Raw genomic sequence first — 18,878 nt, 5'->3', positions numbered from 1 at the left:
TGAATTATAGGGTTTTCAGTTGAACCCTAACTTGATGAACACGAATTTATTTGTTAAGTATTGTCCAAACAAAATAAGAACAAAAAAAAAAAAGAAAGAGCAGGAATAGAGGAAGAAAAAAGAGACATTACCTTTAAGGAAAATAGACAAGTTAAATTTAACTAACACATAAAAGGAAAAATAAGAAAAATTTTATTTGATAAGTATTGTCCAAACAAAACATGGGATAGGTTTATCCATACCAACTTCCATCATTTAAATTAATATATATATATATATATATATATATATTAGAGTGCAAAATTAAATTTGGACTCTTGTTCTCATACAGTATAACACCTTAAAGGATATTTCACATATTCTCCAGGATTATGTATCACATCTCACTTAGGAAGTGGCCTTATGGCAACTTTCCGACCCAAAAGATTGAAAGCCACCATTGTTGATCTAACCCAACCTTATATCAGGCCAAAGGTGACAACCCAAGAGAACATGGATCCAGTCAGAAGGAGTGGAGAATATTTGAAAACTGAAGCCTAATATACTGAACCGATGTTCAGTTATCAAGATGAGTAAAGGTGCTGGTAGTTTGGGAGCCTCCAGGAGCAACGGATTTCAGGACATAATCAATTCCAACTATTAGATTAGATGAGCTCCATTTGTTCTTCATACTTGCTCTGATCAGCTGCATTTTCTCATGAAAACAAAAATAGATTATCTGAACAGTAAAATCTACAATGTTCTAAGAGCAATTTATGGTTTTACCATCTACTGCTACACTTTGACATACAAACAATATAAATAGTCGCAGATTACCATCTGTGATTGCTCAGCTGCACATTGAGGTACAGCAATTTGATATAGTCCTATGATACATAATGAAACTGTTATCCTTTTATGTTATCTCCTCAATCTCCATTCAGCAATCAAAATATTCTCACTGAGCCAGCTTTTCACAACCCCAACAACTCATATGGCAAAAAAATTAAAAAAAATTGAAAAAAATAAAACCAAATTCCAACAAACAATTGGGTCGATTTTCGGTTGAGGCAGCTTTTCACAACTCTGCTGGTGGTACAAATTCATCCTCAGATAAGGACTATGTGAGTTATCTCAGCTCAAAGATCCAACCACAAGTCTAGTTGGTCTCATAGTCCAGGGTTTAGTTTACACCTACTAATTTCCTAAAAAGGGATTTGGTCTCTTTTATCAAACTCAACAAGTCACTTGCCCATAAATGATTAAGAGGAAAACAACTTTTTGAAGCAAAAAAAGATAACCTTTGAATTGGATCAACCCAGTTAGATTACAAATGAAAGATTACGGTGCAAAGTGCAGCACGACAAGAACATAGATCCTTCATCACAGTTAAAACCTAACAACTGCACAACAAACGGTTGGCCCCAATACAAAACAGGATCTGAAAAATTAATTACTTGACATGATCTTCAACTCATTGGCAGCTCAGAAAAGTAGTACCTAACAACAAGCTCACCTTGTGCTTCACATTTTGGAGCCCAGAATTAATTACTTCTTTATGGGAGTGTTCGCAGACTTCCAATCAAAAAACTTAGAGACAAGACCATAACCTCTATGACCGCTGACCTCATTAATTGACACTGCATCAGAGATCTCTTTCAAGTCTTTTGGTGCAAGCTTCAAAGCCAATGATCCAATGTTATCATCCAAGTGCTTGATCTTGGTTGTTCCTACATTGAAAGAGACAACACGAGAAAAATTAGATTTTGCCAAGTTGTAAATAAAATCCTGAAGTAGTTCTCATTATAAGAGTTAATACAAGTAGAAAGGTGCTGCAACTGCAGCAAAAACAAGGAATAAGACTTGGATTTTATCCACACCATTTTGTTGTTCACATTGAAAAAGTTAGAATCTTTCTGCTGCCAATCAAGGGTTTTCTCTTTCCTCTACTTATATATAGTAGAGAAATCATTAAAAACGTTAAGCATACCATAACTTTAATAAAATGACAATGAAAAGAAAACTTCAGGTTATTTTCAAATGCAGAATGCTATTTACACCTACTAGATGAAAATATAACAGAATCTGATCATTTGTAGGGAAATGTTCTCTGTGTTGGGGTGCAGGCTGAGCCCAGACACATGGGGGAGGGTGGTCCTGAATGGAATCCTGCCCCCATGTGTCCGTGCACAGCCTGCAATGCAGTACAGAGAACATTGCCCCATATTTTTATTATGACTTGAGAAGAGTCCTTGGGAAACTTGAGGCAAAAAAATTCACCTGGGATTGGAACCACATCATCCCCTTGATGTCGAAGCCATGCAAGTGCAAGTTGAGGAAGAGTGCAACCATACTTTGTTGCCAAATTCGCAAGACAAGTATAGAGAAGTCTGTTCTTCTCTAAGTTATCTCCTGTGAACCTAGGATGCTGCACCTATAAACAGAAACAACAAGAAGTTTAGCTTCAGAGTCCCAATTATAATGGTAACACAAGATTATAAGTTCATCGTGAATTTAGCAGTCACAGGGAAAGTAGTAGCATAGGTGCAAGGCGAAGAATAGCACATACCAATATGCTTTCTGTAGGTAGGCTTTCAACAACTGCCTTCCCACCAAAGAAACCACGACCAAGAGGGCTGTATGCTACTATCCCGATACCAAGTTCTCTGTGAGTAGAGAAGCAGCATCCAGTAAGTGGTAATAAAAAATTGGAAGAACATGAAATTTAAAAAATAACCATAAAGTGGTTTCAGAAGAATTTTGGCTGCAAAAATGTCTAATGATCTAATCCAGAATAAAGCCTTTCAATCATCTTGGTTCTGATATGATTCAGTTTCGTACTCAAGCCAGACAGCTAAGAGGTAGACTCAAGAAACTTCTACTAAAATGCATTCCTCGAACTTTAAGTCAAGAACACAAACATGAAGGGGCACGAGAGAGAAAAAGCAATTGACAAACCGGCAAAGTGGTATTATCTCATCTTCAATATCATGAGACCAAAGAGAATACTCCATCTGCAACGCAGTTATAGGGTGAACTGCATGGGCCCTCCTTATTGTGTCAGGGCTAGCTTCACATAACCCAATGTACTTTATTTTTCCCTCTTCCACTAGCATCTTCAGCTCCCCCACCTACCTTCACAAACATATGTTCAAATCTAATATCCTCTTAGACTTGTGTTTATGCTCAACCATTAAAATTAAACAGTAACTATAAGGAGCTGAGTAAATAAATAACTGTTTAGAATGCTTACAGTGTCCTCTATGGGAAGTGTTATGTCAACACGGTGCTGATAGTATAGATCAATATGTTCACAATCAAGGCGCTTAAGACTAGCTTCACAGCATTCTCGTACATATTCGGGGGATCCATTCACTACTTTTTCCCCATCTTGCATTCTTACTCCAAACTTGGTTGCTAATTGAACATTTTCTCGGGGAAGCTGTTTCAAAGCCTGCAGACAATGAAATAGATTCATTATTCATCACTGCCTCCCTATCTTCCTGCAAGATAAATATATCACCATAAATATCTTTAGTTCTTATAGAAGCAGAAGTAGCTCCTCCATCTGATTTGACATGCACTAAATAACCAAAGTATATTATTGTACTCGGTTTGCAATCTTATGCTTAACAATAAAGCATTTCTAATAGTCCATTTGCTTACTTTTGAAATTTCAAGAAAGAGAAACAAACACTCTAATGTAATTTAAGCGAGAGGAAAAAAAGAAAGAAAGAATAATGCTCATCTACATAAACAAATAACCCATTTCTTCTTGTCAACATCTTGTCCATTTCTTTTCTTTGATTTTTAAACCTTAGTCTGTCATATTATTGTTTTAAGACAAATCTTACTTTGCCCACCATGATCTCATTGTCATGCTTATCTCCATACAAGTCTGACGTATCAAAAAATGTGACTCCCTTATAAAAAGCATCAATGATTACTGAACACCCAGCCTCATGGGAGAGTGGGGCATTGTATAGTCCAGAGAGTCCCACACAGCCAAAACCCAGTCTAGAAACCTGTAGAATGAAAAATAAAATAATATAAAAAAGATAACTCTTGTCAGGAAGTTATAATAGACGAATCCATGGTCTTGGTTTCAAGAAATAATGGAAGTATGCAAGTAAAATTTGTCAAAAACAACAATCAATTCTCCTCATCATTTATGATCTCTAGGATATATGCTAGAGCATACCCATTGATTAGTTTGCAACTCAATGGTGCAATGATCTGGAACACCTTGAAGACTGCCTATATAAAACTTTGCTACTTCTGGATGCCTTCATCAGATTGTCTTTAGTTATCATAGAACATAAATTAGTTCACCCTGTATTATATGAAAAACAACCATTCATTTCACTGGACTAAGCTTGATGGCAAAGAAAAAGTTTTATACTTTACATTAAAACACAATTGATCTGTCTTACCAATTCATAACAGAGCTATACCTTTAAGGTTTTAACAGATAACAGTGATAAATAGCCAAAATAGTTTATTAATGTCCAAACTAGTACAGGTTTTCTGCTCTAGAATTTAAAAGTTGTACTCTTTAAAGTACAGCTCAGCATTCAGTATCTGAGACAAAAAGACTCTATCCAGATCATTTGTAATGAATGACGCTCAGATGGAGCCTAGCATTGCATGGTCGCATAAACCCACCAATTTTTGACTCATTATGAGGCTTCCATTTCTAGTGGGCTAGCTTGGCCTTTGTTTTACCTTGTAAAACTGAATTAGTGAAGTGTGTGACTAACTGACTATTGTTGGCGTAATTCACATTGGGATACTGGGCTTTATGTGACACACCTTAATTAGTTACCAGATGCCAGAGATGGATAAGGAGTTTTTCATTTCCTTCTGCAGGCAACACAAATAAGATAGCCTTCATGTTTACAGTTTCACTGATTCAAGATCATCTAAACATCCATTCAAATAAGCAAACTCATGTTGTATTAGATTACTATTTCAAGCACTTACTCAGTTGACCTTGTTCTGGATTCATCAAAATAAACATTTTGCTGTTCTCCTATTCAGTTTGGTTAGTAAATATTGAAACTGGAAATACTGGACCCAGTGTAGTGTTTCACACCCACCGCTTTTTAAAAGCTGCAAAATCACAATATATCAAGCGCCTTGTTCTAAGAAACAGAGCAAGTGTTGGGCTTCCTGGTTTTAATCATATAAGGTTTTAATTTTGTGCTACGTTATAAAAATCAATTTTGTAAAGGATCTCCTTTCTCAGATTTTCTTTTTCTTTTTCCTGCGTCGTGATTTATGCTTCGTTCTTTAGGACAAATCGTGTCTTACATTGTTTAACTTTTCTCTCACAATGAGATTTGAAATGCCAGTTGCTAAGCGAGGTCTTTTCCGCTTTTATCTTGGTTTAAAATCGTTTGGTCTTCTGTGCTCTCAATTAGATCTTTTTGCCCCTTCTGTTACTGACTGAGTTTTATTGTGTTCTAATAATCTTCTAAAACCGAACGAGTTGGATTCTGAGTTTAGATGAAATTAATCTTGAACACTTCCACTAAACTAATGATCTTTGTCAAGAAAAGGTAATGAAAATCAAAGTTAAAGCTCGTGTAAGACATGGAAGTGGATGATAGGATCGAAGCTCACCTCTAAACCCTGGGTTCCAAGTTTTACTCTTTGGATCGAAGGTTGAGGTCTTCTTTCCTCCATTGCTTCTGGAACGAGAGCACAGTTCAGTTTGAGCTTGTAGAGACCAAGTGCACACGCAGACATTGTTCAATGCCTGATTCGCATTTCGCGCAAGAGGATTTAGAGGAACACGTTCACCACCGATTTCTATTTGCCGATGCCGATCCGAATCGGTATCGGTATCGGTATCGGTATGATGCTTTCGAACGGGGGTAATTGTCCAAGAAATGACCGAGAGAAGCGCATAAATGTCTTTCCGAGTTTCCGGAATGCTGAAAGAGATTTCTCTGTCTTGTCCCTAGTTGTGACTTGTGAGTTGGTTTGTTCTAGGCACTGGTGAAACCAGAGAAGGGGAAAGATTATATTTTTTTTGGTGAAGTGTAGGAAAATAGGAAGATCGTAAAACGAGATCGAAGGTGGAATCAATGGAGAGAAGTAGGAGTTTGGGATATGCGAAGTTCTGCATATTTCTAAGCCTTCTCTTCAGCTTCGTTCATCATCTTTCTGCCCTTTCGATTACCGTAACGGACACGGAATGCGTATACGAGTACGTTCTCTATGAAGGAGATACGGTGTCTGGAAACTTTGTTGTTGTCGATCACGACATTTTCTGGAGTTCAGATCACCCAGGCATCGATTTAATTGTAAGAGTTTTGCTTCTCCCTCTGAAAAGATTGATTTTTATTTGATACCTTCATCAACTTATCCTCTTTTTTTAGGGTCTGAAAGAGTTCTGTTTTGTTATGTTGAGATGTTTGAATCAGAGAAATTTCTCTACCTGTGTTTAATTTTGTAAATCTGAGAAAGGAAGAAGAGGGTTTTCATTAGCTCTTTTCATAAGACTGTAGAAGGCTTTGTATATGCACTTCTAGTACCTTGCTGGCCAAGAGAATTATAGATATGTAAGGCAGCAAGAAAACCTAATCAACTTAATGAAGGAACAAGAAAGCTTTTCAGAGTACGACCCTTTATGGCTCAATGACCTGCAAATTTTTTAGGGAGATAATTATTAACTTTTTATCCCCTTTCAGCTAGGTCTCAGGGAGTTCTGAGACCCCAAGTCTTTGGATTGTTGGTCCACTCCTTTGTACTCTTGATTCATGCTGAAATGCAATTTAGTTAGCTGGAAGAATTAGTATGTGAACAATAAGTATGCGTTTGGTAACGTTTCCGTTTTAGGAGACTAGTTCTTTCATTAAACCGTTTTTACATGTTTCTGTGTTGAAAGACTGTTTTTTGTTTGAAAATTGTTCTAGGAATAGAAAAGAACAACTATAGAACATACTGCTGTTTGATAAATTTGTTATGGAAAGTATGTTTCTATCATAAAAACTCACTGTTAACACAAAAAATGATACTTGATCATGCTCCCCTCATATAAGATGGATAAAAATTCAAAATTCCATAAGATAAAAACTTGAATTATCCCAAAAATGAGATAAATGATTAAAAAAAATCTTGAGTTACAAATATATATAAATTATTAAACATAAAACTATGAATTTATATATGCATCCAAAATATGAAAAACCACCCAAGATTATGACCTTATACAAGGAGTTCAGTTGCTCTTGGTTATGGAAAGCTAGTTGGAGTTCCAAATCATCTGACTACTATTGCTCCAACTCACATGCCTGAAGAAACTTTTCTGTGCTGAAGTATCACCAACAGCTATGCTGCTACATTGCCATCACCCATCACTAGGTCCTCATTATTTTTTTCCCAAATGTCTGACCATTGATACACATGGTGATAATTAGAAGGATGGTTATCAGATTCTAACAAGAATCAACTCATAGTTCTCACCATATATCAACATATATTTGACACTGATCAATAATTCACCAAGAGGTTTTAGAGAACAAATAAGATAATCATCTTGCATATGCCCAAAGTCCTCACCAATCAAGAGCAATTGCAAGCAGAATAATAGGGGTGCGTTTTTTAAACTGAAGAAATAGTAAGAACAGAATGAATCTAAAGTCTTACCTTTGAGAAGCATGAAGAGACAGTTAGCCTTTTTAATGTGTACTAGTCGGGCTTTGACAGGCTGTTGGTGGTGTGTAATACAATTTACTTCAACGTTCAAGGAATTAGGAAAAAGTAGAAGAAAAATAACATTTGAGGATTTGTGGGGAGGTAGATAAAACATTAAAACCCAGAGGCAACTGAATGTAACCATCAGCGGTTCACTGTCGTTTTGCTGTCGAGCCGTAGAAACCAAAGTGGATCTCATCTTCTGCTCTCTTTTCTAACCATTGCTTACTACTACTTACGTTTTCACGGGTTGGGAACTTGAAATCAAGTGAGAAAGAGGGAGATGGCAGCTAGAAGGAAAGTTGAATACAATAACCATTTTAAGTAAGAACTTCTAACAAACACAAGCTGTGCGTATAACTAGAGTACAAAGCCCAGCCATTGCGAGGAGGTGCGGGCATACTTAAACCTTCAAAGCTTACTAATCCAAACAAAAAACCTCTGGAAGCAGATGTCCCCTACCCAGCATGGCTGCGCCTGAAACCATAGCAGAAATTTGGCACTTTCAAAGCCTGCTAATCCCACTCAATTTGTTTATCAGAAACCGTTCATCCTTCAAAATGCAAACTAGATACCTGATTTGAAGAGAGACTTCAGCAAAAAGCCCAAATACAAACCAAATACTTGATTAGAAGAGTGGCAATGAACTTCAAATAGAGACAATCTTGCTTCGAGCTTTAGAGAGAAAGAGAGGACCCGATTTTGAAGCTCAGGAGAGGTGGCGAGAGAAACAAGCTTCCAACTACAAAAGACAACGAGAGACGTACCTATAACCAAACCAAGCGCATCGCGGAGGAGAGACGAGGCGAGCTTGAGACCTCTCGCCTTGACTTGCGGACAGAGTCGGGACCAATCGTGAGTTGTTTCCGTCTTTTGTAAAACAAGTACATGTTCGCAAATGCGTCGAGATCATTCCAACAGTCATTCCTAAAGAACAAAAGAACGAACTTTAACAAACACCTTACCTGTCTTCCGTTCTCAAAGAACAAAAAAAGCCAAAACACAAGAAAGCATCAAACGCACCCTAAGCGCCTAGGAAGCGGCGCAAAATATTTCCCAAGTGTTGGAGGGGATGTCTAATGGAAGAATGACAGTAAATAATAAATGCCTGGGGTTGGTGCTTGTGAATGCCTGCTCCTGTTGTAGGGCCTGCATGCTTATATACTCAAACTCTATCCTAAAATTATTTGTGCTCTTCGTGCTGGAACTTTCTTTTCAGCCACATGCATTTGCTAACATCATGAACCTTTTGATTTTATTATTATTATTATTATTATTATTATTATTATTATTATTATTATTATTATTATTATTATTATTATTATTTTGACTTTTTTCACAACTCGCATCATTCTGGCTGGATGATCACTTTTGATGCTCATAATGACCCTAACTCCATCTCTCGTTTTGTATGCCTTCCCTTGATGCATGTGTCTCTAATGTGCTTATGTTATCTATCATTACTGTCTCTTAGTCTCTGACTATAGCTACAGGAACCTCACTATGGTGTTTGACTTTTGGGATAGGGAGGCCTTTGTAGTATGTTCTGTACTTAACAACTTAATGTGGTGCTATAATGCCTTGTGTTAGCACTGGGATTGGAAGGAAATTGGATTTTGCTGATACTAACCCCTTCTTTTATCGTATTAAGGTCACATGATAGAATACTTGATTTTTATCATCTTCTATTAGTCTTAAAATGGTACTCTAGTATTGCTTAGGGATTCAAGTTTGGCCCTGACGGCCCTAACTCCGCCTAAGCTCGCCTTGAGCCCGAATAGGGCTTGGGCTTAAGATTTTGGTCTTGAGGGCAGGTTAGGGCCAGAATATATTTTGGCCCTAACTAGGGCCAAGGGAAGGCTTGGGATTGCTCTTTGGCTCACCAAGTTTGTCCTGACCTGTCCCTAATTTTTTGCCATGATTTTGACCCTAGTCTTAGCCCTAATTTTATCCTTGATGCTTGATCTCAATGAATTAGGAATAGGAACAAAGATAGGGCCAATCAAGGTTAGGGCTAGGGACAAGACCAGTGAGGGCTAGGGATAGGGCCAAGTATAGGGCTAATCAGGGGCAAAGATAGGGCCAATCAGGACGGGAATGGGCTTGGCTTGGCCCTGTAGGGCTTAGGGTCAGGGACAATAATCTTTAGCCCTAAATTAGGGTCAGGGCGGGAATGGGCTTAGATTAGAATATTTAGGGCTGGGCTTAGGATTGCAAAAGCACGGCCTGGCTCAACCCAGCCCTAGTATTGCTACTCTAGACATTACTTGCAAATCATGTGGAACCACATGCTAGAGAATAAAATGGTTGTTTTAGCTTAGCTAATGCTTTTTTTTATTTTATTTTATTAACTGTATCTAAAATAGAAGAAACATTTTGTCCTTTGAAATACTATAGCCCAAGTTGGGTCCCCTTTGTTTTGAAGTATATTATTATTTGTTCAATTTTATTGTTGACTCTTGAGTTTTTTTTTTTTTTTGGGGGGGGGGGGGTTGGTTTGAGTCTCTTAGTGAACATTTGATTTGCATCACTAGAAAAATGTTATTAGGAAATGATCCTTAGCTTGTGATGATATCTAGGACCAACTCTACTTCAGTTTCAAGCAATAATTTCATCAAATATAGACTAAGAAGATGAAATTAGTTTGTAATTGTTCAAACTCGTTTTTGTCTCACAGACCACAATAAGAAAAACAGAGAAGAGGAACAATGGATTTAACATGTTTCAGTCTCGTATGGCGAGAATGTACATCCACGTAGCTTAAGATCTTTTTATAACCCATACAATTTGGAGATAACTCCTATGAATTTACGTTAGACTTTGAATCAAATTCAACCATCTGTGTTTTGTTCTTTATTGAATTAGGAAGTTGAGTCTACCTCTAAAGATTTTGGTCCCTCCTATTTCTTTTAATATATGCTTCTCTTGTATAGTCAATTGTTCTAGCAATGCTTGGTCAAGGGTGATAGTTTGAGCAACAACATTAGCTTCAATGCCCTTCTTCCTATTAAGGCGTAGATGTGGGTTAAGAATGCAACATCTCTCATTTAAATGGCCATCTTTGTTACAATAATCACAATGAAATATAGAATTACAATTCTTACCATTTCTATTATTTTGGTTACAACTAGAGGATGTTTGATCAAATTGGGAAGAAGAATTGGTTTTAGCAATATGTGTCGAATACTTGAGTCCAATGGCTGTATTAATGGCCCTTCGTTGTGTCTCTATGAATGATTGCACAGATAGAGTTAAAGGATGGAAGAGTAGCTCTCATAAGAACATGTCTCCTTAAATCCTCATATTTTTTACTAAGGTTGACCAACAACTGAAAGATCTGATTTTGTTCTTCACGTGTGGTATTGACATCAATGGAAGCAGAGGTGGGAGTGTGGGATGATATTGTTTAAGTTTGTCCACTTTCACTTTATGCCAAGGTAGTGGGTGAAGGAGTGATCTGAAGATTGCCTAGTTCAAGCCACTTCCTATTACAATTCAAATATGCGAAAAACATTATATTTTTTTCCCACAAATGGAGTTTAATGCTTCCCATAAATGTTTAGTAGCTTCAAAGCATGCAAAGATTTCTTATATTTGAGGTCCTATAGAATTAAAAATCTAGGTCATCACTATGTTATCATTGGCCTGCCATTCTTGGAACTTAGAATTTTTTGGTATAGTGGCATTCGATGGTTGCCATTAATGTGACCAAATTTTGATCTGCCTCCAAGCCAATGTGACGACTTTAGCTCATGGTAGAAATTTTTGACCATTAAAAACAATGGTTGTGAGAAGATTGTGTCTCAGTGATAGCAAATTTGTTTGAACCAGCTATAATGAAGCGGAGCAACCAACAAGTAATTAACCAGCCTAAAACTCCAAATTAAATGACAAGTCCCCCCCGCCTTAGGTTTATAAAGGTTGACGTCACCTTCCTTCTCCTATTTTGACCTTTAATTTTTTTCAATGGGTCATCATCACAAACAACCTTCACCCTTTTCTTCCACCCTTTTCTTTTCTTTATTATTATTTTTTTAATTTTATTATTATTTTTTTATATTAAAACAAATACCAAAGTAAAGGGCACTTATCTGTGATTGGCCGAAAGAATGGAGAAAAAGGCTTTTGACCAATAGTAGCTGGAACACCAAGAAGGAACAACATTGGAAGGGTTCTCACTGGCTGTGAGTTGATTTTGCAATAGCAGATACCATAGATCATAAATCTTAAGATGCAGATTGGCTACTGGGATTTTTTTAATTTTTTAATTTTTTTATATTTGTTAATGCAAACCCTTATGAAAGTTGCCAAAACACAAGAAGAAATGGTTGCCTAAAAAGCGTCAAACACCTGAACTCGATGTTTTTTTGTTTGCCAAAACCAATTATTTGAAAAACCACCCATCTAGCAATTGAAAAGACAATCGAAAAAAGAGAACCCACGGATTTCAAGTTACCCAGGTATGCTATGATACCATATTCAAACTTGCTTTTATTTCATGTAATAGACACGATAAGAAAAGTAGAGGAACAATGGACTTAATGTGGTCTAACCTTATATGTCAAGAACTTTGTCTTTCTTTTTCTTGTTCTCTTTGTTCTTCATTGCGTGAGATAATGAGTTTTAACATGGTATCAGAGTATACCTAGGAAGCCTGAAAAACCTGGTGTTGCTTTCTTCTTTTCGTCTATGTGTGGTTCATAACTCACTTACATCCGATTTTGTTTGTGTCGGCTAGCGACTAGGTTATGGAAACCATTGATTTTTGCAGATATCTAGATTTAAAAAAGAAAATCTAAAAAGGAGGCTTGTGTTCCTATTCTGCATTCAAAGCTTTCAAGCAAAGCTTACTTGTCGGTTCTTGGTCGGATCTTAAAAAAACAATCGCAAAAATTGATCTGCATCTTTAGGCTTCCAATCTATGGATTCCAACCGCTGCAAATCAACACTCGGATAGCGAGCTTTTGTGGCATTGTTTTTGCTTCTTGGAGTTCTTGCTTTGTGCTCGTGATAGATAAGTGGCTTATTTATTGGTATTTGTTTTATTTAAGAAAAAAAAAAAATGGAGAGATAGAAGAAGAAAGGGTGAAGGTTGTTTGTGAGGTGACCTTTTAAAAAGGGAAAAAAGACAAAAACAAAAAGGGGAAGAAGGAAGGTTACATGTGACGTTGACTTTTTCAAGCAAAAATAAATAAATAAATAATGGAAAGGGGGGATCTTTTCTTTTAATTTGGAGGTTTTTAGTGGTTAATTACTTATTGCTTGCTCCACTTTATTATCGTTGGTTCCAAAGCAAAATTGCTTTGAATGAGACACAATCGTCTTATGACTATTGTTTTTTTAATGGTCAATTTTTTTTGGCATGAGCTAGAGCAATCACATTGGTTCTTGGAGGCAGATCGAAAATTGGTCGCATTAATGGCACCATCAAAACCCACCCACTGAAAAGTTTGAGTTCAAAAAATGATAGGCTAGTGATAACATGGTGATGGCCAAGATTTTTAGCTCTATGGATCCTTAAGTATATGAAATTTTTCCATACTCTTAAATTGCTAAACACTTAAGGGATGCACTAAAGTCCATGTATGGGCAAGCATAAAATATTTTTCGCATACTTAAATTGTAATAGGAAGTGGTTTGAACTGTGCAATCTTTGAATCAGTACTTCACTGACTACCTTGGCAATCTGAAGTGAATGTGGGATGAACTCAAATAATATCGTCTCATCTCCGCTTCCATTGATGTCTACACCAAACATGAAGAACAAGATCGAATATTTCAGTTGTTGGCCAACCTTCATCCGAAAGATAAAGATTTAAGGAGACAAGTTCTTATGAATGCTACTCTTCCATCGTTGGACTCTGCTTGTGGAATCATCCATGGAGAAGAAACATGACGAAGGGCCATGCGCACCAACCCATTAGACTCAAGATGAGAATTGGCCATATGCTAACCTGAACATCCAACCGACAAACACCCAGTCACAATCAAAATAGTAGAAGCGAAGAACATACCAGATATCATCGACATTGAACAAAGATGGCCATTCAAAGAAAAGATGGACCCAAGCCTCAAATACACCACGACCAATCGACGCTAGAAAGATTGGCATATTTGGAAGCAACAACAAAATAGGGGACAGTCCTTGGGGGCAGATTTAGGCGATATGAAAATCTATATCATCTCTGTGACTCTGTAAATAGGTGTAACCACCGAATGAAACCCGGAAGGCCATACCAGCAGGATACACCCGCCTGATCATGCGAGTACCAGCCTGGATGTGATAATAGATGTGCAGACAGCTGTGCAGATAACCAGCGCCAGAATAGGCCGGTGCAGACCCAAAGAAGCAAGGGAGCAGGGGAGACAAAGCAACACAAGACCAAAGAACAATAAAAGAAACAAAGAGAAGGGATGAGAAAGAAACAGAAACCCACCAACTCCCTGAATACAGAAAGGAGAAGGCAAGGCCACACCACAGGAGAGAAGCCACCGGCCACAGGGAGAGATGACCAACCGACGCAAGATAGGCCAAGGGAGACGACAAAGTGAGCAAAAGCAACAACCCGAACGGAAACCACAGGAACACAACCAGGCAAATGAAAGAAACCAAAAAAAAAGAACCCGGGGGGGGGACAGGAAATGGGAGAACAAAGCGAAAGAAGAAAAAGGGGAAAGGGGAGAACACAGCTGTAAACAAGACACCCAGACGAGGCCAACCACAAAGACCCCAAGGCAACGCAACAGCCAAAAAGCAAAGCACAAAAGAAATAGCAAAAAAATAACAACAACAAAACAGAAACCCCAAAACACACAAAGAAAAAAAGAACGAAAAGAAACACAAAGACAAAGCAAAGCGAAAAAGAACCACACGACAGAGCGAGAGAACCAAGCAAGAACAACCGAGAAAAAAACCAACAAGGAACGACCAGGGGACAAACAAAAGAAGACAAAAAGAGCAGAAGGCCTCGAATAAAAAAGGGAGAGGGAGAGGAAGGGAGGACAACGACCAAAACAAAGGAAAAAAGGACCACAGGGAGGGCGAGGGGGTGTAAAAAAAAAGAAAAACCGAAAGGAGCAGAGGAGAGGAAAAGAAAGAAGGATAGGAAAAAAGAGGGGAGGCCCAAAGGAAAGCGAAAGCGGAGGGGACGACCAGAACGGAGAAAGCCCACGGAGAGGAATAACCGTTGAAGGAACAGAAGAGCGGGGAGCCTAAGTAACAGAGAAGTGGTGGAAAGGTTGCATAGTTTAGGCCTTGTTCTAGCATGGCCTCTAATAGAACTGATTGGAAGGCAAGAATCCATGTAGCCGACCCCATTTAGTTGGGACAAGGCTTATTGTTGTTCAGGAAAGTCGTTTTAAGTGGCACGACCATGTTCAACGGAGACCTATAAATGCCCCTATATGGAGAAGTGATATAATCCAGATTGAAGGAACTAGAAGAGCCAAGGGTAGACGGTAGACCCAAGATAACCTTAAGAGAAGTGATGAGAAAGGATATGCATAGTTTAAGCCTTGTATCTAGCATGGCCTCTAACAAAACTGATTGGAAGGCAAGAATCTATGTAGCCGACCCCATTTAGTTGGGACAAGGCTTATTGTTGTTGTTATTTTTTTAACACATGAAAAAATAACATAAGAAGGATAGCTAGAAGAACAAAGGGGATAGGGGATGTGTGCTGTCTCAGCCTTGGGTCTCTTACCCACAGCCATCTCAGCTATTGAACATGTATTTACTACAAAAGTGATGCCACTAGGCCACAATTTCAATTTCTCCAAGTCTTTTCTTCTATTGCAGTAAAAAGCCCTATTTATAGCTAGGCTAAAGCTGACACAAATTACTAGATAAAGCTAATCAACCATGATAAGAATTTCCTATAGACATCAAATAGAAACTCAAAAATTAGTAACAAACTGAAACTAGAAAATACTTAAGATTCTGTTAGAGTGGAATAAAGTATATTTTCTAAAATAGAAAATAGAAATTAAACTATGGCATCATTAGGAACCTTTGTTCACCCAGTGGGTTCACAAGATCTAAAAATGCTAGTATTGGCTGTGGACTATTCATGTGAAAACTGATGTGCAGGGTTTGGGGTTTTTTCCTTCTTCGTTTGTGCTTCTATCTGTTGCAGGCTGCCTTGTGTGATGAGGTGTTGCACAAACAAAATCTTTCCACATCATCAAACCAGGCTGCATCATGGACCCTCTTTGTTTATCTTATCAGATATTCTCTAACCCAGAGCTCCAGTCTTATATTTTCTATTTGTATTGGAGTCTAAATGAGGGCTTTGATACAGTTGGGAATCCATCAATATTAACTATGTTTGTTAAATACAGAGCCTTTTTTCTTGTTAATCAATTGGAATGTGAGACCAGTTATTCGGTTTCTTACAATAATTGGCCCTAGTATGTATTTAATTTCTTCTTGTGTATGATACTCAAGAGGTACTTCGTGATACTAGTGTCAAAGCATTCTACGTGGGGAGGACATAAATGTTTTTTGACTTTATTTTCTTGTCTCCATGTGAATTTCAAAACCATATGATTTACCAAATACCTGCATTGACTTCACATTTTTTATTAAAGAGTTTGAGACCGGATACATTGTTTGAAACCTGCTTTGTAATTTGTTGCTTTTGGTCATGTACTATACCATATGTATGTCTTTGTGGGTGATTTGCAGTAAACAGCTATGCAATATATACAACAAAAGGATGTGTGTAATCTAGCTTTTCCTATGAATTGCACCAGCTAACACTAAAGTCGGTGCTTTAGTGTTATCTCAGGGTTATTTGCTTAACATGTTTTCAACCCTGGGGTTTCATACAGGTGACATCTCCCGGTGGTAATACAGTGCATTCTTCAAAGGGTACATCAGGGGACAAATTTGAGTTCAAGGCTCCAAGAAATGGGATGTACAAATTCTGTTTCCATAATCCTTACTCAACACCTGAGACTGTATCTTTCTACATACATGTCGGTCATATCCCCAATGAACACAATCTTGCTAAAGATGGTTAGTTCATTCCTTTTCAACTTTTTTAAGGATCCATGCTTCATCTTAATGTTTTCAAATGGAGGCATGCCAACCATCTCTTTATGGGTCTGGGATCAGCAATGCAATAAAATCATTGACAGACTTGGTTCAATCCAATGTCAATATCCCACATACTGTTTTGCTTGTGCTTCTCATGATTCTCTGTTTCTTGTGTTACTTGGAACCTTGATAATGGCTTTCGGTATTTGTTGCAGAACATCTAGACCCCATAAATGTCAAAATTGCAGAACTGAGGGAGTCCTTGGAGTCTGTTACTGCTGAACAGAAGTACCTGAAAGCACGTGAGGCACGACATCGTCATAGTAAGCTGTTCCTCTTGCCTTGAGAGGACTGATAATCATCAGTAATGAATTATCTGGGGATAATGTTAAATTTTGATTTCTTCTCTTTCTCTATATTAGGGATTAGGGATGACAGGTGCAGGTCTGGCCTGCCTTGACCCAACCCTAAGCCTGAACAATGTCTGGGCGTAAGATTTTGGCCCTGAGGGCAGGTCAGGGCCCTGGGCACGTTTGGGATTAGCTTGTCCTGCTCCTCCCGTCATTTGCAAAGAGATTGAGAAAGGAACCATTACGAAAATATTATTTTACTTTAGGGTTAATGCTATCTACATTTCTATTTTCCTCTAGTTAAAATAGTTCATTTTCTATATCAAATTTATTGGGGGCAAGGCCAGGGCAAGGCCAAAAACAGGGCCAATCAAGGAAAGGGGCAAGGACAATCCGAATCCATTCCAACCAGCTCCAGTCAGGGACAATCGGGGCAGGATTGGGCTTGGTTTGGCCCGTTAAGGTTCAGGGTCAATGACAAGAATTTTGGGCCCTGAGTTCGGGTTAGGGAGGGAATGGGCTTAGCTGAGAGCATTCAAGGCTGGGATTGGGTTTTGAAAAATCCGACCCCAAGTCTCACATCTTCAATGGTTACAGGAAATCTACATCTTGAAAGGACTAGCCTTTACTTGTTGAGTTGACAATAATTGCATGTTATATAGAAACAACTCTGCTTGCAATTCTGTTATGCATAGATAATTTGTACTTGTTGAGTTGACAATAATTGCATGTTGTGTGCCAGCAACTCTGCTTGCCATTCTGTTTTGCATATCAATTAAATCTCATCTTACAGGTGGTTGATTGAATGAGTTGAATCTGTTGGACCAGCTGTTAAACATTTTCTTTTGTTCCTATGTTAAATCTTGGATTTCCATCAATGAGAAGATATCCCAATAGACAGTAGGACTTTATATTAGTTTTGAACTGAGCGACAATGATGTTTAAATTGGTTGCTCATGGAATATTTCTTTGTCCTCACTGCAGCGAATGAAAGCACCCGAAAGAGGGTTATATTCTACACAATTGCAGAATACCTTATGCTGGCTGGGGCAAGCACATTCCAGGTGGTCTACATCCGCCGTTTGTTTAGCAAATCAGTTGCATACAACCGGGTTTGATAGAAATCACCCAAGAGATGTCAATTGTATGTCTCTATTTAATGCATGTTTCTGTAGATTTTGTTTTAATTAAAAAGAATAGAGAAATATAGATTTTGTTCTTCATAACTTATTCAACGAAGGGATTTCATCACTCTGTTTTCCTCTACTTGGACTCTTGCCATTTAACTTCCTGCCCCTCAAACCAATTCAGTTTAGTGGACCATGGCCAAAACAGTGAACACCCTTCGATTTGGCAGGTGTTGCTTTTATTATTTCCTACTACATGAATGTTTTTCATGTTGATGTGCTGTGGACTATGGTGAAGCCATGAAGGTAAAGGCTAGGGCTCAGCAGGAAGGGGAAGGCCTGGCCTAAATAATTGATAAAAGCCAGGCGTTCTTACTAGGTTTCAACCCTTGTGGGAGCTGGAGGAAAAGCCTCTGCTGCTTTCAGGGCTTCTCCGATCCAATGGCTGGGTCAGTGTTCCACTATAGAGAGCGAAGGTTGCATGGCAATTAATAAGATGAAAGCTGAGGCTCAGGTCACCATTGTACCTTGGCTCGGGTAACTATGGAGATGCACCCCCTGTTCTAATAGCCACTCAGAGGAACATGGCCACTCAGTGGATTTGGATCATCTCTCCTGACAGGGAGCACGGCACCCTGACGGCTATTGACCACAAATTAAAGAGAAGCCTATATGGTT

At 38.2% G+C, this 18,878-nt stretch overlaps 2 protein-coding genes across 3 annotated transcripts; one reads left to right on the top strand and one right to left on the bottom strand.

Moving 5' to 3' along the window:
* Positions 1 to 700: 700 nt before the first annotated feature.
* LOC149003370 (perakine reductase-like) lies at positions 701 to 5,747 on the bottom strand. 2 transcript variants are annotated; one of them, XM_089138118.1, is made up of 8 exons: positions 5,605 to 5,747; positions 3,834 to 4,004; positions 3,233 to 3,433; positions 2,938 to 3,110; positions 2,549 to 2,645; positions 2,260 to 2,413; positions 1,496 to 1,709; positions 701 to 1,382 (listed from the first exon to the last, which is right to left on the bottom strand). In XM_089138118.1, exons 1-7 carry the CDS (start codon positions 5,728 to 5,730, stop codon positions 1,528 to 1,530), a joined length of 1,104 nt encoding a protein of 367 aa, XP_088994244.1. In that variant the 5' UTR covers positions 5,731 to 5,747; the 3' UTR covers positions 701 to 1,382; positions 1,496 to 1,527. The 2 variants fall into 2 exon arrangements, with proteins under 2 accessions (XP_088994244.1, XP_088994243.1); XM_089138117.1 differs by having other exon boundaries at positions 701 to 1,709.
* A 146-nt stretch (positions 5,748 to 5,893) lies between these two features.
* Positions 5,894 to 18,418, top strand: LOC149003369 (transmembrane emp24 domain-containing protein p24beta3-like). The gene is made up of 4 exons (XM_089136416.1): positions 5,894 to 6,290; positions 16,516 to 16,702; positions 16,939 to 17,046; positions 18,058 to 18,418. Exons 1-4 carry the CDS (start codon positions 6,072 to 6,074, stop codon positions 18,189 to 18,191), a joined length of 648 nt encoding a protein of 215 aa, XP_088992542.1. The 5' UTR covers positions 5,894 to 6,071; the 3' UTR covers positions 18,192 to 18,418.
* The last annotated feature ends 460 nt before the right edge of the window (positions 18,419 to 18,878 follow it).

Source organism: Hakea prostrata, chromosome 10 (genome assembly GCF_041222555.1).
Source record: "Hakea prostrata isolate BN-2017 chromosome 10, UWA_Hpros_2, whole genome shotgun sequence".
NCBI classification, from domain to species: domain Eukaryota; kingdom Viridiplantae; phylum Streptophyta; class Magnoliopsida; order Proteales; family Proteaceae; genus Hakea; species Hakea prostrata.
The sequence above is the reverse complement of the archived record's forward strand: the minus strand, read 5'-3'. Positions and strand labels throughout refer to the sequence as shown.

Excerpts from the sequence above, each read along its gene's own strand:
- LOC149003370 (XM_089138117.1), bottom strand. The coding sequence starts at position 5,730 with ATGTCTGCGTGTGCACTTGGTCTCTACAAGCTCAAACTGAACTGTGCT. Across the intron at positions 3,434-3,833 it reads ATGAGATCATGGTGGGCAAA|GCTTTGAAACAGCTTCCCCG; the intron begins GTAAGATTTGTC and ends CATTGTCTGCAG. Across the intron at positions 3,111-3,232 it reads CACTTCCCATAGAGGACACT|GTGGGGGAGCTGAAGATGCT; the intron begins GTAAGCATTCTA and ends TTGTGAAGGTAG.
- LOC149003369 (XM_089136416.1), top strand. The coding sequence starts at position 6,072 with ATGGAGAGAAGTAGGAGTTTGGGATATGCGAAGTTCTGCATATTTCTA. Across the intron at positions 6,291-16,515 it reads ACCCAGGCATCGATTTAATT|GTGACATCTCCCGGTGGTAA; the intron begins GTAAGAGTTTTG and ends GGTTTCATACAG. Across the intron at positions 16,703-16,938 it reads ACACAATCTTGCTAAAGATG|AACATCTAGACCCCATAAAT; the intron begins GTTAGTTCATTC and ends TATTTGTTGCAG.